General features: G+C 44.3%; 1 protein-coding gene across 8 annotated transcripts in view; it reads left to right on the top strand.

Annotated features, from left to right (window-relative positions):
• Positions 1–23,290, top strand: part of rdgA (retinal degeneration A) — a 499,400-nt gene that overhangs the window by 451,830 nt on the left and 24,280 nt on the right. For 5 of the 8 annotated variants that reach the window (XR_013308444.1, XM_077637013.1, XM_077637009.1 and 2 more), the window contains exons 2-14: positions 7,500–7,578; positions 9,622–9,705; positions 11,637–11,714; positions 12,280–12,336; positions 13,260–13,328; positions 13,427–13,459; positions 14,539–14,691; positions 15,032–15,103; positions 15,691–15,881; positions 16,935–17,109; positions 18,108–18,178; positions 21,039–21,184; positions 22,819–22,937. Coding sequence is in view for 7 of the 8 variants with exons in the window: in XM_077637013.1 (XP_077493139.1) it covers positions 7,500–7,578; positions 9,622–9,705; positions 11,637–11,714; positions 12,280–12,336; positions 13,260–13,328; positions 13,427–13,459; positions 14,539–14,691; positions 15,032–15,103; positions 15,691–15,881; positions 16,935–17,109; positions 18,108–18,178; positions 21,039–21,184; positions 22,819–22,937 (1,327 nt within the window). In the remaining variant the exon portion in view is untranslated. Of the gene's footprint in view, positions 1–5,662; positions 5,832–6,079; positions 6,524–7,499; positions 7,579–9,621; positions 9,706–11,636; positions 11,715–12,279; positions 12,337–13,259; positions 13,329–13,426; positions 13,460–14,538; positions 14,692–15,031; positions 15,104–15,690; positions 15,882–16,934; positions 17,110–18,107; positions 18,179–21,038; positions 21,185–22,818; positions 22,938–23,290 lie in introns of those variants that run through there. The other 3 variants (XM_077637012.1, XM_077637011.1, XM_077637010.1) reach the window with 3 other exon arrangements.

Below are 23,290 nucleotides of genomic sequence, written 5' to 3'. Positions count from 1 at the left end.
GTGGTCGAAATTATTCCGGAGCCCTCCACTACGGCACCTATTCTTCCTTTCTTCTTTCACTCCCTCCTTTATCCCTTCCCTTACGGCGCGGTTCAGGTGTCCAAAGATATATGAGACAGATACTGCGCCATTTCCTTTCCCCCCAAAAAAACAATTATTATTCCAGTTTTTTGGAGGAAAAACTCTAAGGCGCCCGTGTGCTGTGCGATGTCAGTGCACGTTAAAGATCCCCAGGTGGTCGAAATTATTCCGGAGCCCTCCACTACGTCACCTCTCTTTTCCTTTCTTCTTTCACTCCCTCCTTTGTCCCTTCCCTTACGGCGCGGTTCAGGTGTCCAACGATATAGGAGACAGATACTGCGCCATTTCCTTCCCCAAAAAACCAATTATTATTATTATTATTATTATTACTATTATTATTATTATTATTATGTATTTCCAGTTTCGGCTTCCTGATGCTGCGCATGGTGAACAGACTTGCACCCGCGCTCTTCGTCTGCTTGCGGGGAAGCACAGTCCCCGAACCCATGTCGTCGTATGTCTAGCGAAAAAAAATTCACAGGGGCATCTAATTACCTCGTGTTGGGATTAGAAGCTGTTTATATATGCATTTTACTTCGAGTGACTCAACTCCTGGGCTGTTGCTGTCACTTCCGGTTTGCTGACGCCACTTCTTTTCAGCCAATGGGAATTATCCGGTCTGGTGAAGTCACTTCTCTACACTACAGCCAGTGGGTGAATTTTATGACCGATGACGCATTTTGACCTCACGGGGATTCTAACCGCATCAGTAATGTCAATTTGTCGGCGGTAAGGAACAGGACTTCTTACCCAGCTTAGCAGTACTGTGCAGGTTTCGAGTGTTCACTGCTCATTGGTCCAACCAGGGCACACACAGAGAGCGCGTCAATTCGTAGACCTTTTCACGACCCTCGGGAAAACCGGTTTTCTGGGCTGTGGAGAGAACGTGCGGGAGCTCAGTCCTCAACTCTTTCGTGTACTACGAGCACAGCCCAGTGTTGCCGCATTGGCCAGTTGGTTTTTCCCAGTTGTCGGCTAAAAATTTCCCATTTTTTCCCACAAATATGTATATTTTTCAAAATATAGTAATTTTAGACTGAATACAGCCAAGGTAATAAATATAAGAGTGAGTAAAATAATATAAATACAAAGCCCATTAATAATGAACATCAGGGCTGGATTGTTCTTGATAACATTATCGTCAATCACCACTTCGTTTTTATTAGTTTTTATGTTGAGACGGGGACCAGCTCGGCTGCTTCCATTTCCTTTCTAGCTTCTGTTTAGACCGCAGAAATTTTCGGGAATTGCTTTGCAACAACATGCGTACATAGAGGATTGTGTGACTAAATAGCTGGGAGTGATTTGAAGCAATTAATGGAAAGGTCACTACCACTATAGCTGGAAGAAATCCAAAGACGCAACACTCGAAGACTGAATGAACCTGAATGAGTCAGGGCCCAGGGCTCTGTATCCAAGGCTAGGCAGCAAATTAAAGGGAAACATCGAGCCAAATTTTTTCTCGCGACACTAGTCAGGCCGCCATGATAACAGCATTTTTCCTTCATCTCTGTACATTTTCCCGAGAAAGCAAATTTAGGACACCGGTCTTTAGCGAAACCAAAATTTCGCACGTGTTCGATGGGTTATTAAACAAAGTTCCGTTTTTCCCTCAGTGGCTTGATTTTCCCACGATATGAAAAATTTCCCAGGATTCGGCAACACTGGCACAGCCCAGTCCCCATTATGGCGGCGCCCATCGGCTCTATATATGCATACCCTTTGAAAATGTCTATACCGCGCAGTTTTTTTAGTTGAAAGCGCTTTGCTGAAAATATAGGAAGGTTGAAAATAGTAAACAGCAAGAGGGATAAAATGGATCGAGTATGCAGCATGTTCAGTGCTGTCATCTTCAGAGGGAAATGGAGGTGAGGACGTAGACCTAGAGATATGAGTTGACCTGGATGGGATATACAGGTGTGGCCGTAGGTCACTTCACGTAACACGATCATCAGGCAACTAAGACAGCCGTATATTTGTCATATGGGTTTATTCGGTACCAGTGTCAGTTGCCAGCAGGTGAGTAGCAGAATCGGTAAAGTTTTATCTCAGAGCGTCTACTGGCAAAGCTGGGGCAAACCTACATAAAGTGGGCTTTACCACCGCGCGTGAGGGTCGCACAGTTGGGAGCACGTAACCATCCCCACCGTATAGACCGACACCATCAAGCCATAAAGAGGTACTAGATGCAAAGTTAATGAGCTATAGAAGCGTATTCAACTACAGTTGAGCGCATATCTTCCCGACAAAACGTTATTACGCGAAAACACGGGCCGAAACTCGAAATATTAAAGAATTTGTTAAGAATTTCACGCTTCCAGGTCAACTGGCTAAGGGGTTGTTTGCGGCAAGAAGGGTTCCGTATAATCGCACCACTTGAGAAACCGCGCTACCTCACCGGCCGTCAGGCATGGCCGCTTTTCGTAAGCTAGCAGACTCCCTTGTTTGCTGCATGCTAGGACGAAGAACCAAGGGTGCCTGGTGTAAAATTATCCGTCGTGGCAGCCCGCACTCTAAACAAAGGGAGTAAAACTGTCCTCTAGCGCTCTAATTAACTCCGTGCCGTCTGCGCTCCGCCGCGCACAGAGCTCTCTGAGTATGGTCTGCGCATCAGACATGCAGTATCTCGAACCATGCGCTGCCGCTAGACGTCGCTCTACGCGCTGCAGAGCGCAGACGACTGCTCGGAGTTCGAGGACTGTGGACGAATGTACTGTGCTGTGCGAATACGTGACAAGCATGCGGATCGGGAGCAGCTGTTGTTTTTTTTTTTTTCTTCCTCTCTTTCGTCCAGATGTGATGGCTCACCGTCGGGCGGGTGGAGAATTAGCGCTGCTTCCGTTCAGTGGGCTCTACATCATTTATTGAGAGAGTTCGGCTCAGCTCTTCTTGTTCCCCGGGCCAGCGCTCTGTCATAATACGGGTACTCACGTCACCACTGCGATTAGCAAGCGCTGGAGCTAGCTTGCATTCCAAGCTCTGATCTGACCCAAGCTCTCGCGAAGCGGCGCTTGCGGTCATAATTAACTACCCTTTCTCCAATTCTTGATGCGGGGCACGGGATTTGCGATGAAAAATTAAATTATCCGCAGTCACCGACGCGCGCCGACTTCGCTGCGCGAGCGGCTTAATTATGACGGTGGTGTATCCCGGAAAGCTCTGTACAGGCACGTGTCTTCATTAATTCGGCCGAATGCTTAACTAGAAAGGCTTTCTAAGTACCTCAACGTATGCCTTTCTCTGCCCAACCTGTAAGTTCAAACAATCGTGTGTACTGTACAAGGTAATTTGTTATAGTTATCCGACGTGCAGACGTGGCACTCGTTAGATATGTCGTATACGTAGCAAGTGGTTTGTGTGCGAACGGCGCAAGTATTAGTTAAGCCGACGACACAGCCAAGGACAGGTTTCTGAACAGCGAGTCGAAGAAAATACCCCTGCATATGTCTGGACATTTCACAACACTTGGAAGTGAACTATAGGAAACTGGGTAACCTATAATAAATCAGTGTAATGCCTCCTAAACATATTTATTCGGTCAAGACTGTCTCAGTGTCAGGAACATGGCCCTCCTGCCTTACTGACGGCGGATGGGCAGTCTCCATGTTTGAAATCTACCGCATAAAAAATGAATGGATACGCCTTATTTGATTATGTGCTGACAATGCGATATAATTAGCAGCTGTCGATGCCTTTACCGAAAGTGGCGTCACTTCTGCACTGGTGAGGTCACTTCCACAGCCAAGGGAATGCTCCGTCTGGTGACACCACTTCCATCCAGCCAATGGGAATGCTCCAGTTCATCGTTATTGAGTTATTTGGAAGCACACGCTGTTAGTGTTTCAGTGGTGGCTGCGGCGTGCGCGTACTGACACTAGTTTGGATCGGCCTCATTTCGACTGAGGCGAAAGAAGTCTTAAACGTGGATGTCTTCATTGAAATTTCAGTTCGCGTTATAAAGAGCTCCAGATGTTCAGAATTAAACCAGAACCCTACAGCTTTCCTCTTGAATCATAGTCAAGGGCATATTTAGCGCGTGTGTGGAAGTCTCGGACAGTTTTATTGCGGAGAATATGGTGAGGAAGTGCGCTGAACTTGTAAGCAATAGATCAATTTACTTGTGAAAGATATAGTTATATATTAACTCGAAATTCCCTTCTTCGTAGCGGCGGACATATTTTTCCGATTTGTAAATATTTGAGTTGGTTGCGTTTTCTTTATGGTATAGAACTCGAATAACGCTTTATTCTAGCTTTTGTACGAATGCATGTACAATATTGCAAATACACGCTAAAAGACTGAAACCTGCGCATATCCCAACGGACACTGAAACCCCACTGGACGTCTAGAGGACGTCCCACACGCCCCCAGGACATTCAAGGAAGCTTCAGTGCCCATTGGGCAGGTCACTGCTTTATCGTGCCCACAATGGCTACCTATTATAATCAAACTTAATCCCATCCACCTATTCCGTCCCGCCACCGATGAAAAATATCAACACTGACCTGCGCCATAAAATCAAGCTAGCTAAAATGATCGCTTTCACATGTAAGTTATAAACTCTTCGCAAAGACAGTTACAGTAAATATGTGCGGCCCACATTGAACGTCTGCATCGCGTGACTGAAAAATAAAGATGCGAGTCGGCCAGCGAGTTCTTTCGATCGAGGAGTTCCTTGCCCACATCTGGCCGCAGCTGCAGAGCTGTTTCCCGACAGCTGCCCGGCAAACATCTGCTTTGGCTCAGTTGCTGCTTGCGGTCGGCATCTCATAAAAGAAAAGGGGAGCAGAATTGTTTTTTCAAACACCACCGCATGCCTGGTTTCTCTCTTTGAGAGAGCACTCTACGGAAGAGGTGTTATTTGCGCAAACGTCGCTTTGTTTGAACAGTTGCACGCACTCTTTCACGGTGTTGATGTGAGCGAAGGCCAGCCGGGTGCAGCTATTAAAAGGCGTAGCGAATAAACTTATCTGTTGCCATCAGTTACGAATACTCAATATGTGTCATACCACGACCTCTGGTAGAGCGACTCAATTTTAGGACGCAGTTTTAGTTACCTTACGTACATGTTCCATTCTTTCTATATAAGGTGCTTTGCATTTTTGTTTGAATTAGTCTGTGATAACTTTCATTTTTTTAGCCAGATTGGTTGTTCATTTGCATTTTTATTCCTGACCTTTATTAGCCTTGAAATCTCATTTGTTGAGTTAGGAATATTGTGTTAAAGTGAATGAGTGAATGGCTAAGTGAGCCAACTAAATAAATAGAAATGCCTGGCAGTGTGCATTAATGCCATTTTTGTTATACACGCTCACGAACGATAAGCATCAACCGAGAAGTGGGCGTCGACAACGATTCGCCAACTTCGGCGCGGGACGAACTAACCAGCGAGCAACATTGGGGGCGACGCGGAGGAAGCAATTCAAAAACAGAAAATAACCGCGTCTTGTAAACATGCGGCGGCTTGCTCGCAAGCATGGTGCCGCGCGGCGCCGGTTACACATATCAAACGCTTTGTTTACGTGCCTGGGCGACGCTGTCATGCCATGAACTGCCAAGCAAAGATTGACAGAAAGTGCGTTTGCCGAATAAATCGCAGCCCGCCGCCGTCGAACGGCGAGCGCTCCGCTACGTTACAAGCTTTGCGCCGTTGGCGTGCGAGCAGAGTCGTCGTCGGAAAAGCTGGGATGAATGACCACTGGTGCGGAAAGCCACGTTTAAACGGCGGAGAGCATGTCGTCATCAGCACCGTGTGAGTGCGTGTCATCGCGCGCGCCGGGTGGATTCGTCGCTGGCGGTATTCCCGCACGCTCAATCCGATGGCTCGAAGCGACGTTTTCTCGTTCGAGACGAGATGTTTGACCTTCAGCATCATCCGTTGCTAAGGCACCGTCGCCGTCTTAGCTTCGGTTCCGCAATGTGCTTGAATGAAATGTCCTTCGCCGTCGTTCGCTGCCGGTGACACAGCCGGGTGGAGCAATTAGCGCGGTGGCGCGTCGTGCAGCGGTGCTGTAGCGCGCGAAGCGCTGTGCGGGTCGTAGCGTTGTGTAGTGTACGTACTACATACGTAGCCAGCGAGCAGTGCAACATGCAACAACCGCTTTACGCCGGCCTGCTTCCTGTGTTAACTAGGCACAGACAGCGGCTCTTTGTTGTGTTCCTCTCTCTGGTTGACAGGGAGAGATGGAGCAAACGGATATAGCGTTTCGTAACAATAACTGTGACGTGCCCTGCGGTGGGGGATCCAACGCTTGTTTTCTGGATGCTAGCGGCCGGTCATCTGACGTCGTCGGTATCGCCACATTGAGGACGATCGTTTGTGTCGCCGCCGGTGATGCCAGCGTTTCGGTCGCATGTGGGGACGAGTGCATCGTTTAGGAACGGCGATGGAGCTCCGGGTTTCGGAGCCGAACAGCCAGTATGTTTTGAAAGAGCGCAGATCGTAAGAGTCGCCCGTTATTGTGACGCGCTGCGAATGTTTTGTACCCGGTGTTCTTGCCAAACTCTTCATTTTTCCGTGGTGAAAAAGTGCGTGTCATGCTAACACCGCCGAACATTCCGTTTGTTTGCTTCAGATAATTCCTTCCTTTTACTACACGAGACAAAATTGGAGAACTGCCATGTCGGTGTTTTGATTCTAGAGCCTAGTCACTGGCACTAGTCATTTTTGAAAGCTCTCACTTGCAGCTGTAGCTCTCTTGCTAGCAGCATTTGATGTTCTAGAGCAAAGTATCAAAGATCATGAACGGAAGTAACACATTTGTCGCTCTTTAATTTAAACTTGTCTAACTGAAACGTTTTCAAGTTTTCGGATGCTTTTGCAACCGTGTGTGCAAAGCTGAGCAGACTTCAAGCTACTGTTTTCCTTGTATGTGTCCTGCAGGAATGTTTCAGACAAGCCCCATTAGAAAACAGACATCATTAACAGTGACTTGGAATGAAAAATGCTTTTCATCAATATCCCATCTACAGCCTTCGCCCTTCAGCTTGCCTCCTGTCATGAGGGTTCAGGCTGCTAGTAGACGTCTACATAATGCTGTCGGTCAAGCGTGAAAAAACTGCCTCCACTTCTTCATTCATTCACTGACACTTACAGCAGCCTGCGTCCTGTTTGCCCGTGTCTTTCCGAGTGCCGTTTCTCTCTGCAGTTGCAACTGTCAACATCGCATTCATTCAACTGTCAACGTCATTCATTATCTCGAGATACCACGATACCCTACACTCCTTATCTCCCACTCAGCGGGCCAAAACAGAGTTAATCGCACATGAGGTTTCGCAACCTTCGAGAGGACTTTTTTGTTTGTTATTTGGAAGCTGAGAGAAGTGGGAAGGTAAAATGGGGTCAGCGTAGCCTGCGCAGTGAGACGTTAGGCGATGCTACAGCTTCTGACCTGCTGGTTCTTTCTTTGTCGTTACAGAAAAGCAATCCAGGGAGAAGTCAAGCTCCCCGCCGAAAATGGAGAGGCGAGGCAGTACCGCGCCACACCGGACTGGGGGGTGAGTGGCTTGAAATTCTGGCCGTCTTCATTTCGTGAGGCTGTCCGTCAAAGTGGCATGATATCAAAATGGTTGGTTTCGGGAAATTGTGTGTGCCACCTGTTTGCGTTTGGCCAAAATATGTGCGTGTCCATAAAAAGCCTAAGGAACAGAGGAGCATACTGATATTTGCTAATATCAATGAAAATTGAGCCCGATGCGTATCAAGCAGTGCTATTTACCTACTTAAAATTAATATGAAGAAATCAAGAATGTTCAGCAGTTTCGGAAGGGAACAGTTTTAAGATAGACAGTGAAGCATTAGAAGTGTTAGGGAACACATCTATTTAGAGCAGGCAGTTACCGCAGATCCAGACCGCAAGAGTAAAATAACTAGGAGAATAAGAATGGGGTGGAGTACATTTGGTTGGTAATTTGGAGTGATGAATAGGAATTTAGCAATGTCTCCCAAGAGGAAAGTATATAACAGCTGTGTCTTACCAGTACTTACCCATGGGGCAGAAATGTGGAGGCTAAGGAAAAGGGTAGGACTTAAATTAAGAGCAGCGCAGCCAGCTGTGGAAAGGAAAATTATAGGTGTAACTTTAAGGGACAGGAAGAAGGCGCAGTGGGTGAGCGAACAAATACAAGCTAATGACATCCTAGTTGAAAGCAAAGAAATAGTCATGGGCAGGGCATGTAATGCGAATGCAAGATAGCCAAATGGGAGAGGCCTTTGTCCTGCAGTGGGCGTAGTTAGGCTGATGATGATGATGAGATTGCCTTTAGCGGTTAAATATGGTGTTTTCTTCTTTCTTTAGGTATAGTTTCATGAATACCTGTGTGGGCTGTCAGTTTGTGTGTGAAACTGTTGTTGCCTGCTTTGATCTTCACAGCTTAGCAACAAATGAATGCGGTGTCTAAAAAGCAGGAGTTACTCCGCATGCATCATATCTGTGGTTTTAAAAGGGGCACCAAAGATGGCACTATCCGATTTTCATTCTCAGTAAAAATCAACTGTATTTCTCTTCTGGGCTATGGTCTTGTTTGTTTGGCAACAAGAGGAGCATTTCTTGCTGAGAAAACTGGAGTTTAAAATTTTTCTGCCACTCGCTTCGAACTTGTGACATCAAAACCGAAAGGGGTGCTATGATCACCATCTGGAGGTGAATGGCAATGTAGCCTGGCTTTGGGGATCCATGGGAGAAAAACTCCCTTAGTGGCGCTGCAGTTTACATGTGAAAATGACTGATGGTGGTGACACCTGGATTTCATTTCTTTATCTTTAGCTTATAAAAGCACTATTTTTGATGAGAGTAGCTTCTTTGTGATAAGAAAGTGGTAATTTATCGATACAGGCCAACTTAAATATATCCTCAATGTCCCTTAAATAGTTTATTAGGAGCTGGTTAACATAAGCCACGCTTGTAGTGCTGTTTGACATCTGCCTGTTGATTAAAGCTGTGGGCAGCTGTAATCTTTATGAAGCGTATTCTGATGTGCTTTTGCAAGCGACATAAAAATAAAGTGTCACTGTTTTCTTGGTGAGTCAAGGGTTCCATGTGCTGGCTTGTTCTTGAAGACACATTAACAAAGCATACCTTGAACCAAATTGTTGGTTTGCTATTTGTTGATTAGGGTAAACAATTTATATTGCTAGGTTACGGAGAAGATAGAATGACCAAGCATGCATTGAACCATATTGTTAGTGTGCAGTGTGTTGATTAGGGCGAACAATTTGATAACTAGCTGTAACAAGCGTTGTTTGGCCATGTGTGACAAATATTAGGCAGTCAGTGCATTAATGTAGGCTGTTAGTCTTTTAGTTCATTTTCCTGGCTATAGGTGCCAGCACAGTCTGTTGATCCTCCGAAATTTTTATCTGGTCAGTGAGTCATATTCTGAGACATAAATTCTCTAGAAGATTATCTTTGGATAGGGAGCGATCCTGTGTAAGCTCTTGACCCTGTGTTTGCGTCAATGGGCTACAATTAGTAGAAGGCTCTAAATGATGTCACCTTTCTCGTGACATTTCAATTAAAGATGGTGGCCTTTTCTTTCCAGGAAAGTGCTATCAATGGGGACCACTTATGGACCGCCACTAGTGCCTCTGGGGATCTCTGTTACGTGGGAGAGAGTGAATGCTCAGTAAGTTCCGTCTCATCACTTGCATCCACTGTGCAATGATGTCGGCACTGTGATGTTGCCCCATTCCCTGAGCGCACTTGCGTATGTCTTTTTTCCAAGGGACGAAATTTCTGGAGCCTAGGGTGCTGATTGCATGTGTCCAAACTGCTTGTAGAGGTGGCATTTGGAATTAATAACAATGATTAGTTTTTTGGGGAAAGGAAATGACGCAGTATCTGTCTCATATATCGTTGGACACCTGAACTGGGCCGTAAGGGAAGAGATAAAGGAGGGAGTGAGAGAAGAAAGGAAAAAAGAGGTGCCGTAGTGGAGGGCTCTTCAATAATTTCGACCACCTGGGGATCTTTAGTGTGCACTGACATCGCACAGCACACGGGCGCCTTAGCGTTTTGCCTCCATAGAAACGCAGCCGCCGTGGTCAGGTTCTAACCCGGGAACTCCGGATCAGTAACCGAGCGTCCTAACCAATGAGCCACCTCGGCGGGTTATTTGGAATTAATGTTTTTGTTTTTTAACCACTATTTATTCAGGTTTGCTTTTTTTTTAAACATGCTGCACATTTTTCAATTTTTTACTTTTTGTTTATAGGTTTTGCTAATTTGATGGAGCAGTTTGTATGAGGGTTTGCTTGCTCTTTCTTTTTATATCAGATGTGCAGATCTGTATTTTTCTTTTTCTGTTTTTAGTATTCAAGAAGCCGATTTTTCACAAAGTGCTGTTACTAATTCATTCCCTACAAGCTTACATAAGCAATGGAAGTGTGTTGTTCATAGTATGAATGGGATTTTTCTTAATTTCATCAAAACAATAAAATCGCTGGACTGTCTCTATGAATACTCAAGATGAAAAGCTGCTTTTAGCTGCCTGTGTTGTTACAAACAAGTAGTGATTACTTTCTATAGCCGGGTCGATACAACTCAAGAACGGAGTAGCATTTTTCTGACAAAGGACCCTTTCCAGCCAATGGAGTTGGCCGATTCTCATGAACCTGCTAGTGTGGCGATGCAGGGAGGAGGTATCCCGGATCATGGAGGGAGGGGGACTATCCCCTTTCATCTGCCACTCCCTGAATTGTCATTCTGGCAGCCTCATGAGAATCAGCCGACGCCTTTGTCTGGAAGGGGTTTCTTTGAAAGGGAAAAGCCACTTCATTCTTAAGCTGTATCCGACCACAGTAAAAGTAAAAGGCTTACATCACTCATACCAAAAGGTCGGCCACTCTCATTTATGTTCGGCGTCGAATTGTGGTTTCTCAGTATCTTTGTTTGCTTAGGTGGCAGTGTATTTGTATATATGATACAAACTATTGCCACTTTTGTGTGCATTTAAAAAGCCTGAATAATTTGGAGTATATAGCATAAAATAACCGCAAATAGTGTAAAGGCGCGCTCACACTGGCGGGAAGCTTCCCGCGCCGGCACAGCGTCAACGTCGACGCTGCCTCGCAGCTCCTCGGAATGACGCTCACACTACGCGCGTTTTCTCGCTGCGGTTGTCTTGGAATGTGGAGAGAGGAGGCGCTGAGGGAGGACCCGAACGAGCAGAAAGAGAAGGGGATAGTCACGTGACACTAGAGAAGACTGGAAAGTGCACCCTGCTAGCTCCCCTCCCGTCGCCCTGGCAAAGCAGCCGCCGAGTGCCCCGGCCGGCCGGGGCGGCCGGCCGGCCGCGCGCAGCCTCCGCCGAAGGGGTCACTGAGCTGGGACCGACGTCACGGTTCACGGTCGGCGCCCATTGGCTGTCCTTAATCACCGGCACGGGAAAAATAGGTACCGAACCCATCGCTCCGCGGGACGGGAGAGCAGGCTGTCCGCGGGAGAAAAACCGGCTTGGGCGGGAAGCGGCACGCGGGAAACGCCCGGCGTTGCGCGTTTTCCCGCTAATGTGAGCGCCCCTTAAGAAATCTCGTCTTCGTCTTTTCATACTTTCAGAAACACGGACCCCGGATGAAATGCCCAGCTTGTAAAATAACTGTTCACGCCGGATGCATTAGCATTTTAAGTGATAAGGTAAGTTGACAACAAAAGTAAATTGGCTTACCTCATTTATAGCCAATGTCCACGCATTACATTTTTTTTTTGTTCAGCTGTTGCATTGAATTACACCAATAGCAACCTCACTGAGTTGCACTGAAATTTTGCTGTATTCTGACAAAAATCTTTGTTGTACGGGGACTAAAAAGTTTCATTGCAGCAATGTTTCAACACAGTTTCTGGGTGTCCTTAATGTAGAGTGTATTGAGATTTATTCTGAAATCTTAATGCTCGAACTTGATGGGTGTTTTTCAGTTTTTTTTCTTGCTGGGTACTGCTCTCGCAAATACATTTATATTATGTCTGTATCTGAATGGTTGTTGATTTTAATAATAGGCTGCTATAAAGTTAGTTCTGTTTGTGGGGGTTAATGAAATTTCTGTAGTAATGTTTTATCTGTCATCTGTATATACATTTGTTTAAAATTTTGTTTGGTATTTAAGATGAAGCATGTTTTCATGAGCCACTGTTGCTTTGTCATTACCTGAGCAATTGTTAGAGATTTTCTATACCCTTATCTCTTTCTTTTTTTTTTTTTCAGATGAAGTTTCAGTGTAAGCCAACATTCAGAGATGTCGGCATCAGACAATACCGAGAGGTAGGCCTCTATATATTCGTTCTGAACATATTTTTATACCTCAATAACAGTGGTTATTAGAAACTTGCAGATTTCTTGTTAAGTAATTCTTGTGGGCACGTAAGTTTTCCTGACTGTTAGCTTCATTGAGTGCAACATTGTGACTGAGGGTCTGTATTCAAACACAAATGATAAATTCTTGAGAATTGACTTTGTTCTCATGTCATTCCCATGGTTTATTATTTCATCTATCATGTTTCATGGAGAGCAGCTCAAGTTCTGTACCTTTGCTGAATTCTAATTAGAAACTGTGATGCTGGGCCACTAGGCACAGGGGCTCAAGCACAATTTTTTTTTCGTTGCACACGATGGCAGAAGCCTGAACTCTAACATGCTGTGTCCTAGCATTGTGGAATGCCCTGTGATGCTAGTACCTCACTGCATTATTAATCATAGTTTTTGCATGCATTAGAGATCAAGTTGTGGAGGGTGGCATTGGCTTAGAAGATGCTTATTATTGTCAGCAAAATATGACCTTAAATTAAGGGGCCAAAATTTTGTTGTAATTACAGCTGATTCGTTCATTTAAATTCGAAGGAAACTAATAGTTTGTTTGAATTATGCAGTATTTGCATTTAGGGGAACCTTTATAGTAACACTTGATGTTGATTGGAAAAAAAGTGTTATTTTGTGACAAATTGAAGGTCAAATACTAAACCAAAATTCCAGTTAAACAAATTTGACTGTATGCTGAGCTTCATTACACCTGTTGATAAAACCAATGTGTCAGTTTGAATAAACTGGATGATGGAATTAGACGAGGTCAAATTAGAGTCAGCTGTACAACTCTAGTACTGCTTTCATGCGAACCATTCAGCTCTTGACTTGTGCTCGCAGAAAAATTAATCAAATGGTGGTTAAAACGGGACAAACCTCAATTTCAGCAAACTGTGATTCAGCACCACTGGGTACATAGGCGCTACGAGAAAGGCAAGTGCCAACAGTGTAGCAAGGTGAGCAAGGTTACCTTTGATGAAATTGGGCCTTCCGTTATTCTGCTATTTATTGAGTGTGTAATCTTGCCTTTACTCCGTCTGTTCTCCTGTTTCAGTCCTTTCAGTCAAAACTCTCATTTGGTAGCAAGGTAAGCATACCTTTTGCGTCTCGGAACCACTCGCCTCATTGTTTTCATCTTAATTTTAATGAGACCCTTAATTTAAAAAAATCACTTTGAATTTCATGGTTGATGTATTATTGCTTCTGGGTAGGCATAATGATTGGGCATGCAGCCATTGCAATTTATTGTTTTTGCCTACTTATGGAAATGCACATATTAACACAGTTCTTGGTTGAACAAAACCCTTTATATTTTTAGACATAACTTTTTAGAATAGACTGATGTAGGTGCTTCTGTGAGGATACGTTACATTTGGCATGCTTGTAATTTTAAGTGGCATGTGTTTTTTGTGCTAGTAGCCTCGCCAATATGCATTTCAGTAGTGGGGTCACAGTTTTGACAATGCGGCATTAAAACAGTGCTGCTAATAATAGTAAGCTTCTGTAAAAATATATGCAGCTTGAATAGCAGTTTTCAAGAAAGGCTAGTCAAGTGCTTTATAATTTAAACATCATTTTTCAGTTATTTACTACTGGCTGTGTTTGATTTTGGCTAAGAGCACGCATCTGTGCTTGGTGGTCGCTTTTGACGCAATGAAGCACGGTACCAGCACGAAGCGACAAAGGACGAGGAAACGTATATACCACGTACACTTGTATTCTTGCTTTCTGTGTGACAGAAGTTGGCAATCATTGTTGGTTAAGGGCATAACAACTTGCGAATCACCTTGTAAATGCTTTTCTCTGTGTTATTTTGTTGTCTCTAAGCTAAGCAAGCCTCTAGTTTCACACTCAAGTGTTCTTACACTCATACAATTATCCTTGCACCTATGTCGCTGCACAAAGATATCTGTACCTACTTTTGTGCAAAAGTTTCTATAGGTGTTCCGCGTATGTACAAAGGTATCTGTATACCTTTGCTTCTATCTGTTCTTCTATGTGGCAGACAGTGGCAGTTCACTCATTGTAGGCAGTGTTTTCCTCCTTATCTTTCTTCGGAGTGACAATTTTGCAGGCAATCAGATAATAGTGCTTCACTTATCTGTGTCCAATTATCGGCACTCATTACTTACCTTCATGTCACTATCGCCGTGCCGGTCTTTGCAGGAGATAGTGGCCATCAGTTGCACGTGGTGCAAGACGGCCTACCACAACAAGGAGTCCTGCTTCAGTATGCAAAGGATCGGGGAGCAGTGCAGCCTAGGGACGCACGTGGACATCATCGTGCCACCCTCCTGGATTGTCAAGCTGCCTCGAAAGGTTGGCATTGCAGCGCGGTTATTTTGTTTTTTTTTTCTTCTTTGAAGTTGAAGCAGTTGTAGCGTGGGAAGCAAAAGGGCAGAAAGTAATTGCCCTTTTACTCAAAATTTTGCTAGGTGCTATGATGTCCTTCTTTTTAGATTTTTTTTAGATATTCATTATGTAGTGCATGAAAACCTCACGATGCAACTACTGCACTGTAGACAAGTAAAATTGACGCTGCATGATTACATGATCGTGTGCTGTTTTGCCTGGGAAGCATGAAGCAAAATTTATTAATTTGAATTTTCGAGGTTGAATTCTATGCTGATCATGATATGTTTTCACGAATTTTGCGCAGGGTTCTTTCAAGTCATCGATCAGGAGATCACCAAAAAAACGGGCTTCTACGAAAAAGAAGTCTCGGAAAGAGGTGGGCACATTCTCCTGAATCAAATAGTTAGATGTTGTGTAGTATGTTGGCGAAAAAAAAAAAAATCTGCTAGTTCCTGCTCGCATGCGAATGGTAGCCTGCTTAACAAGACTTGGCCATTCTTGAAGGAAAGATTCACTTACATTGTTAGCCTTTACGATGTGAATTCCTTTTTGCACAATGTTTAGAAAACAGTCTCCTAGGCATTGTGTTTTTCATAGGCAGTGTCATTTGCTATTGTGTGAATAATAAATGAAAGTGCATAATACATTAATTTGTAATGTAGTTTCTTGTATTTTCTGGTAGTGTGTCATGTGGCAGTGAGTTGCTTGGCAGTAGATGCTCTGACAGGTAATAGTATGAGAGCTCAAAAGCGCAACGAGTTTTTATTGCTAGATTAATCTACAAGCATGTTGGTTAAAAGACAGACGAGAGGTTGTACTTGAGAACACACACAGCACAGTGGAAAGCTTAAGACCATCACATGGCACCAAAAGATCTAGTCGAATGGGCTCATGATAACACTTCCACATTTCAGCCTGGGGAGAGATGTTTTTATTTTATTTTTTGCTGAATTGAATTTCCAGGGTTGCGGAGAGAAGGACACGCAGCGTGCGTTTGCCATCAAGCCGATCCCGTGCGCATCGTGCAAGCCTCTGCTCGTGTTCATCAACCCGCGCAGTGGTGGCAACCAGGGGTCGAAGATGATGCAGAAGTTCCAGTGGCTTCTCAACCCGCGCCAGGTCTTCGACCTCTCCGAAGGGGGTCCCAAACAGGGGTCAGTACCTCATGCAAGTCGACATTGCATGTTCTGTTTACCAGTCAGCCCAGGTTTCCAGCATGTGCTTCCCATTCATTCATGTCACAGCAGCATAATGTCCACTGAGAGGTCTTCGCGGTTGTTTTGACTTGAATTTCGACAGGAAGTCTGTTTTAACCTTTTCAGCTGTTGCTCATTATTTCGATGCACATAAAATATTTTTCTGCCTAAACAGTATATTCAGGCCTCACGAAAGCTGACTGATTAAATTTCCAATGCAAAGCATCATTGGTGAATTTCATTACAGGCATGTTCAAAATTTCGTGTGAAGTGCAGCAATCGTTCAAAAATCTTAACTTTTAAATACTAGGGTCATCAGATACATGCTCAAAGGATCACGGATTTACCGTTTGTATCGGAGATGCACATGACACAAGAAATTCAGTGAATTTCTTCAGTGAAATTTCAGTGAGAACAAATTAGTATGGCAAAATCTGTCTGGTTGAAAATGGCTGTTCCGTAAAATATTATTTACAGCGTTTCCTAGCTGGAATTAAAAACCACCCTATGTGCGACATGTTCAAGGATGCTAAATTCACCTGAAGCAAATAAATCGCAGCTAGTTGCAGCGCACTGTTGGAAGGAGCTGCGAGTTTGCTTTGTTAAAAGCTTAAACAAGAGGCTTAGGGTTACACAGTGAAATTTACACTAACCAAATGAAATGCGCAAGAAGAAATGGAATAAAAGAAGTTTGATGTTGCAGGCTGAGATCAGCTTGAGTGCAAATGCTACCGAACAGTACAACTTTATATCAAGGTTTGATGGTTTGGAGTGCAGCTAATTTTGTAGCCACATCAAGGGCTAGTCCTTGATGTAAATTTTGTCACTCTCAGTGTGTAGCATGAGTGTGTAGTACATTGCATGATCAAATGGTGATTGAGTGATATGCTACTCACTTAATCATGCTACTCCTTTTATGAATTTTGTTGCTGTCTCTGCATAATGCAAAGACGGGGACTTTTCGTCGTCGAGCGGTGATAGCAGTGATGAGAGTGGTCTCCATGTGTGCAGGCTGGAGCTGTACCGCAAGGTGAACAACCTGCGGATTCTGGCATGCGGGGGCGATGGCACGGCAGGCTGGATCCTGTCGGTGATCGATGAGATTGGCATCATGCCCCCACCGCCAGTTGCAGTCTTGCCCCTGGGCACTGGCAATGACCTGGCACGTGCACTTGGCTGGGGAGGGGTAAGGCCAATGCTTGTGAACGTCTTTATTGCAATTCTATTGTTTTGTCATGTCCAATTTTGTGTTGTCATTCTAGACGTTTTTTGCGGTTTACGTCCAATGCCCATTAGCTGATAAGTGGAAAGGCAATTTTGCTATCATCTTTGTTGACTTTTTGTTGAGGGCTGTGGATTTTCTTTTGAGACGAGCATTGACTGATAAGGAGTAGGCTGATTGCTTTGAAGATATCTGAGGACATCCTATAGACTTCTGTTGTGTTCAGCAGGCTTTCTTTTGAGAAGATCATTAGCCAGTAACTGGAAGCCTTTCCCTGAACTCATTGGACCAGTGCTATTTCTGCTTCAAGCCGCTCATCAATTCAGGCTAACCCTGCCATCTGCTAGCCATCCAATTAGCTTAGTTGGTAGTGCAGCTGCCCTGAAAGCAGTGGTCCTTGGTTCTATCCACTGATGAGGACAAATCTGTTTTAAGCTGAAGTTTCTGTGAAAGCTGCATGACTACGCTAGAGTTAATGCTAATGAATAATTACATCCTTCTTTCAGTGGAAGAGTGACTTTTATGAGAATATTTGTTGACTTTCTAAAGATTTTTGTTGTATTCAAGTGACCCCTTTGTGAAAAGCATTAGCCGAAGAGATGGAGGTCTGTTCTATGAGAATTTTTGTTTACATTCTGTAGCGGCTGTGTTGCATTCAGTAGGCTTTCTTGGAGTTCATTAAATGTGCATTTTTGTGTGAGTTATACTGCAATGTGCTTTTCCTGCTGAACACTGTGCCCTAGTGCAGCACTGGTGTTTTGCACAAGACTATTGTGACAACTGTGTTCTTGCATCTCAGTAAATAAAACTCCAGTAAACTTCTCAATGTCAATCTAATGATGGTCTGAGAAGTTTCAAACTGTCTTGTCAAATCAAGAAAGCAGCTTTGCTTATGGCTACCTTGAAAGAATTTCAATTTTATTGAATTGTCAGTTTGTAAAATTGCCTTCTTTTTGTGGCAGGGCTACACAGATGAACCCATCTCAAAGATACTCCAAGATGTTCAGAATGGAGACATTGTTCAGCTGGACAGGTGAGTCGTGCACTTTGGTTGGGGACTCTGCAAAAACAGGCGGAAACATTTGTGGTCAGTGCTCTATAGCAACCATGTAAATTAACATTCATGCACTTATAAATGTCCTTTATGTGGCTTCGCATATGCTTTTGTCTCACTTAACATTGCATATTTTGAAGTTTATGGATATCTAGTAAACTCGAATGTTTAAAGTTATACAGTCGAACCCGGATATATCGAATTCTAAGGGGATCAGAAAATAGTTCAATATAGCGAAAATTTGATATACAGGTAAAGGCTTAATACGCACTCGAGATCATGACAACTTGTGGCTTACCGATCGCAATAGTCATGAACCGCAAAGTCCAGGCACACAACGTGAAAGCACTTTATTTCGTGAAAAAAAAATCGCTAATTTTCGACTGCTTTTTGCTGTGATTAATGAGGTTGAAAACACGAGTCTCGATCTTCTCGAGACTGTCCAGGTGCGACAGCCTGGTACCTTCCATTTCGCCTCAACAACGCCGAATGAGGCTGAACGCTGATGCCAGTTCAGTGGCTGTGCACGGGCGCATCTCTTCTGAAACACAGTTGTCCTCATCGTTGTCGGAATCACCTTCTTTGGCTCAGCTATTCGGCCACGATGTCCTCATGAGCGAGGTCAGCTACAGCCTGAACTTTGCTGTCAGCATTGATGAAATCCTCAATGGTAAGTTCCAACGAGATGATGCCGGGAAATGGGACAAGTCACGATATGCGTCCTCCAAGCATTCAACATTGTCATCCAAAGCTTCAGGACATTCATCTCCAGCCACTTCAAGGCCTGCCTTGCCAAAACAGTTGGCTACCGTGGCCTGTTTACGTCGTTTCAAGCGCCGGTAATCATCTGCATGGCACCGAGCAGGTCAATCTTCAGATCAGTTCCCATGTGGAGGTTTATAAGGAGTCGCTGAACAAGTCGCCTTCTGTAGCCTACCTTGAAAGCCTTTATGATGCTCCGGTCCATGGGCTGCAGTCTCGCTATGGTGTTTGGCAGCAGAAACTTGAGTTCAATGTTCTGCAGCTTGCAAATCGTTTGATGGGCCGAGCAGTTGTCTAAAAGGAGGCATACTCGGCGACCCGACCTGCCCAACTCGGCATCCCAAGCCTGCAGCCATTCAACAAAAAGTTGGCGTGTCATCCAGGCCTTTCTATTACAGCCATTGCGGACGGGAAGCTGCTTGCAATTCTTGAAGCAGCGGTGACGTGCTCTTTCCGATAATAAACGGACGCAGCTTGCACGAGCCATCCAGGTTTGCCGCAAGCAGAACCGTAACACGCACTTTGCTCGTTTTCCTGCTTTGACATGAGCTCCCATGGAGATCGAATGTCTTTTTCGGCAGCATTTGCCAAAAGAGACCAGCCTCCTCTGCGCTGAATACTTCGGCAGGCGAAAACTTTGCAGCGATCTTCAGCCACTCCTCTGAAAGCCACTGCTGCATCTCCTGGCTGCTGACAGCCCCACTTTCGCCTGAAATGGCTTTTCCCACAATGCCGTGGCGGTTTTTAAATCGTTGCAGCCACCCAGTGCCACCGCAAAAGTTCTCTTTGCCAAGAGTCGTGGCAGACCATTTTGCCTTCTCCATTAACATGGGGCCATCCACAAGGATATTTTTCGCTCGGACTTCGAGAAACGGTGCCTACAGCGCCTTCTCAACTTTGTCAAAAGCAGCAGGGCATGCACGACATGCTCCCGAGCGGCTTTGCACACCTGCTTTGAGCTTGATGTCCTGCTTGTTTTTTAACCAGTCTAGTTAGAGTGCTCCTCGGAATGCCGAATGCATGTGCCATGGAGGACTTCTTTTCGCCATTTTCAACGCGCCGGATCACCTTAAGCTTTGTTGCAGAGTCCAGATTCTTTCTTTTATACATCCGTAGATGCCATAGCTCACTAGATGACAGCAGTCATGCACACTACAGTCAGCACATTGAAACAAAGACATGCACAAGAAAAATGAGGCAGGCCCCGCACAGACGGAGTCGACTGGCATTGGTCGAGGAGGTACAAAGGGAAATGAAGGAGAGAGAGGGAGAAAACTCAGTAGAAATGTGCCGTTGATGGTAGTTGTGCCAGTGGTGTGGCGCTGCAGGCGCAACCACCGCCTGGTTCATGGCCTCTACGAACGGCTTCGGCGGCTTGTGCACGCGCTCTGTTGTGGGGCCACGCGTGGCTCTATTCAATTCTCTCGCCTCCCTCACTAGTGAGGAGGCGTTGCCTTCACTTATGACCAGTTTTTCTCTCTATCCCGAGGAGGCATGGCTTGCAAACGTCGCCGCTCGCCTCCGTGCCACGCGTTGTGCGACCGGGGACGCGAATGTCTGGGGAAAGCGCGCCTCCCAGGGGCCGAGCGCGGCATTCGAAATATCGAATGGCCGGCGGAACTGGAGTTCGATATACTACGCAACTGTCGTATACTTTTACATAGTGTTTCTAAGGGGATAATCTTTGTGTTCGATATAGCCAGTAATTCAAAATATGCGGATTCAATATATCCGGGTTCGACTGTATTGCGGAAAAGTTGATGAGAACCAAAAGCATATTGTTGAAATGAAAATTTTGTTGCATGAGGCAAACAGTGGCCTACTATGGAACAAAAATGTATTTATTAGATTGGGAGGTTTTGGCAGTCTGACCTAGTTATGCTTTGTCACTTAGTTACGAGTGTGGCGCATTGTGAAATTGCTCGTCTCCCATCCTGATCGCCCAAACAAAAACGTGTCTATTAAATCAGGTTTGTAAACCCTGGCCTAGGCGGGCAATTTGTTTAAAAATATTTGTGCACTGATATTTTTTTGGGAGGGGTGAGAATGTTCACCCATCGACTTTTTCTGCTTGCAGGTGGGACCTAATTGTAAATAGAAACCCAGAGGTGGACATCTCGCAGTGCGAAGAAGGCAAAGAGATTGTGCCTTTAAATGTTGTGAATAATTATTTCTCTATTGGTGTGGATGCCCACATTGCCTTGGAGTTTCACGAAGCACGCGGTGAGCTCAAGCCTTCTCTTGATAGATGCATGACAGTTTATTTTTTCTCGAAGTAGGTGTGTGTGGTCCTATTGGAGCAGAATTACCTTTACTCAGTGGGAATAGCCTAGCCAAAATAATTACTCTAAATACTAAATGAATTTCTTATAATGATTCTGCTGACCTTAAGCTGCACTTGTTTATGCAGTTGAACCTCTTTATAACAAAGTTGAAGGAGCCCGGCGATTGCTTTGTTATAGCCGTAGCTTTGTTATAGCCGTAGCTTTGTTATAGCCCGTGTTGACCGAGCGTTCAAGGGGAATCGTCACTCCTTTGTTATTTTCATTATTTCGTTATAAACCGTTTAGTTAAAATGAGGCTAGAATTTGTATATCTATTCTTGATGCTTTGTGGGCCCTAACCTATTTGAGCTAATAAGGAAAGTATACTTGTATAATGCTAAACCTAGGTGTAAGGAAATGTGATATAAGTGAATTTTTAATTGGCACAAGTGGTAGAAAAATACACAGGAGTGAATTTCAAAAAAGCAAAAGTAATCACTGTTGTGTTGAAATTTTAATATAATGGCAAATTGGATGTGCTTCAAAAAAAAAGTGACCACTCAAAATTTTTTATTGCGCAAATATAAATGGTTCTACACCTAACCATGCATCGCATTGCATGTTCTTGGGGAAAGGAAAAGCACGTGAATGTTAATTTTATCTAAAACATTGGACAAGGCTAGTCTGTATAGTGTTTTAAAGTTTTTTTCAAAATTTTCTAAAGTTTACAGACAAACTATAAAAAACTAAATGTTAAATATAAATTTAGATGTAAGAAATTGAAATTTTATAGCTTTTAAATTAAATTAACTTGTTGCCTTTTAAAATTAGTCATTGCCTTTTATAGCTTAAATCTTAAATCTGCTGTCGCTTTCTTCAGAAAAACTTGCAGTAAATAAGCTTGGACCATATTCTTTGGGGTGCTTGCGAAGAACTCATGCCACTTATGATTTTAGGCAGGAGTTCTTTATCACAATCTTCGATCTTGGCTGCATGGTTGTTTTTGAGTGTTCCACCTTTCAAGAAAAAAAAAAGTGTTGCTTAGCAATAGCTAAACAATAGGACAAAAGTCTTCAAGGAAATTCGGAAACTTTGGGTCGCACACAAATTTTCTTTTATTGGAGCATTGCGGTCAGTCGGGGAGGGTTAGTGGTGTGAACCACACAAGTAGTGCTACTTCTTTCAGTCACCTGGAAAAGCTAAAGCTGCTTTTCACCAGTCACATATGTTTGTTCAGTCCTTACTTGGGCATTTGTTTGTCACTTTTGTTCAGGCATTTGTTCGCATTGTTCTTTGTACATTTGCTCCACCACTAGTGGATTTACATAATTTCTGTTTATATCAGCCACTCACCTACTCAGGCCACCATGCTCAAAACTGCTCACTATCTCATTCTGATGACCAGTTCTCAGTAGCTGCTTAGTTGAAAGTAATCTATGGTTCATACTTGTCAAGTCTGCTTGCCACTTTTCGCATGTCCATTTGTATTGAGGTAGCTTCGCTGAAGTTTTGATTTGTACATTTCAATTAGCACATGCGGTCTTACTAAATTATTTCGCTGCATTTTTATTCCTCCGTCTTGTCTCAATGCAGAAGCTCACCCCGAGCGGTTCAACAGCCGGCTAAAGAACAAAATGTTTTACGGCCAGGCAGGAGGCAAGGATCTCCTTCAACGGAAGTGGAAGGACCTCTGCAACTATGTCACCCTGGAGGTAAGCAGGTGTTCCTAGATTTGTTTTTTGGTGCGTTAGCTCTTCTTCCTCAATTTTGTGCCATTGTTGGCGTGGTCACGCAGCCCAGATCTTGGCAGCGCACCAGGAACGGCACGGCTTGTTTATGCCTTGAGAAGAATGGCGACAGCAGTGGCATGCTCGGTGAACTTGGTAGCATGCCAAGATGCTGCAGGCTCAGTATCAGTACAGCGTGTTTCTGAAAGGTTCTTCGTTCTCTCACACCACAGACAATGCTCAAACATTCGCGTTATACAGTTGCTGACCGATATTTTGTTCTTCAAGGGGCCGAGATAGTGTCCGGAAAATTGGGCAGTCCGGCAAAACGAATTCAC

This window comes from Amblyomma americanum, chromosome 9, assembly GCF_052857255.1.
Source record: "Amblyomma americanum isolate KBUSLIRL-KWMA chromosome 9, ASM5285725v1, whole genome shotgun sequence".
In the NCBI taxonomy this organism is placed as follows: Eukaryota; Metazoa; Arthropoda; class Arachnida; order Ixodida; family Ixodidae; genus Amblyomma; species Amblyomma americanum.
This window is presented reverse-complemented; position numbering and strand designations above follow the sequence as displayed.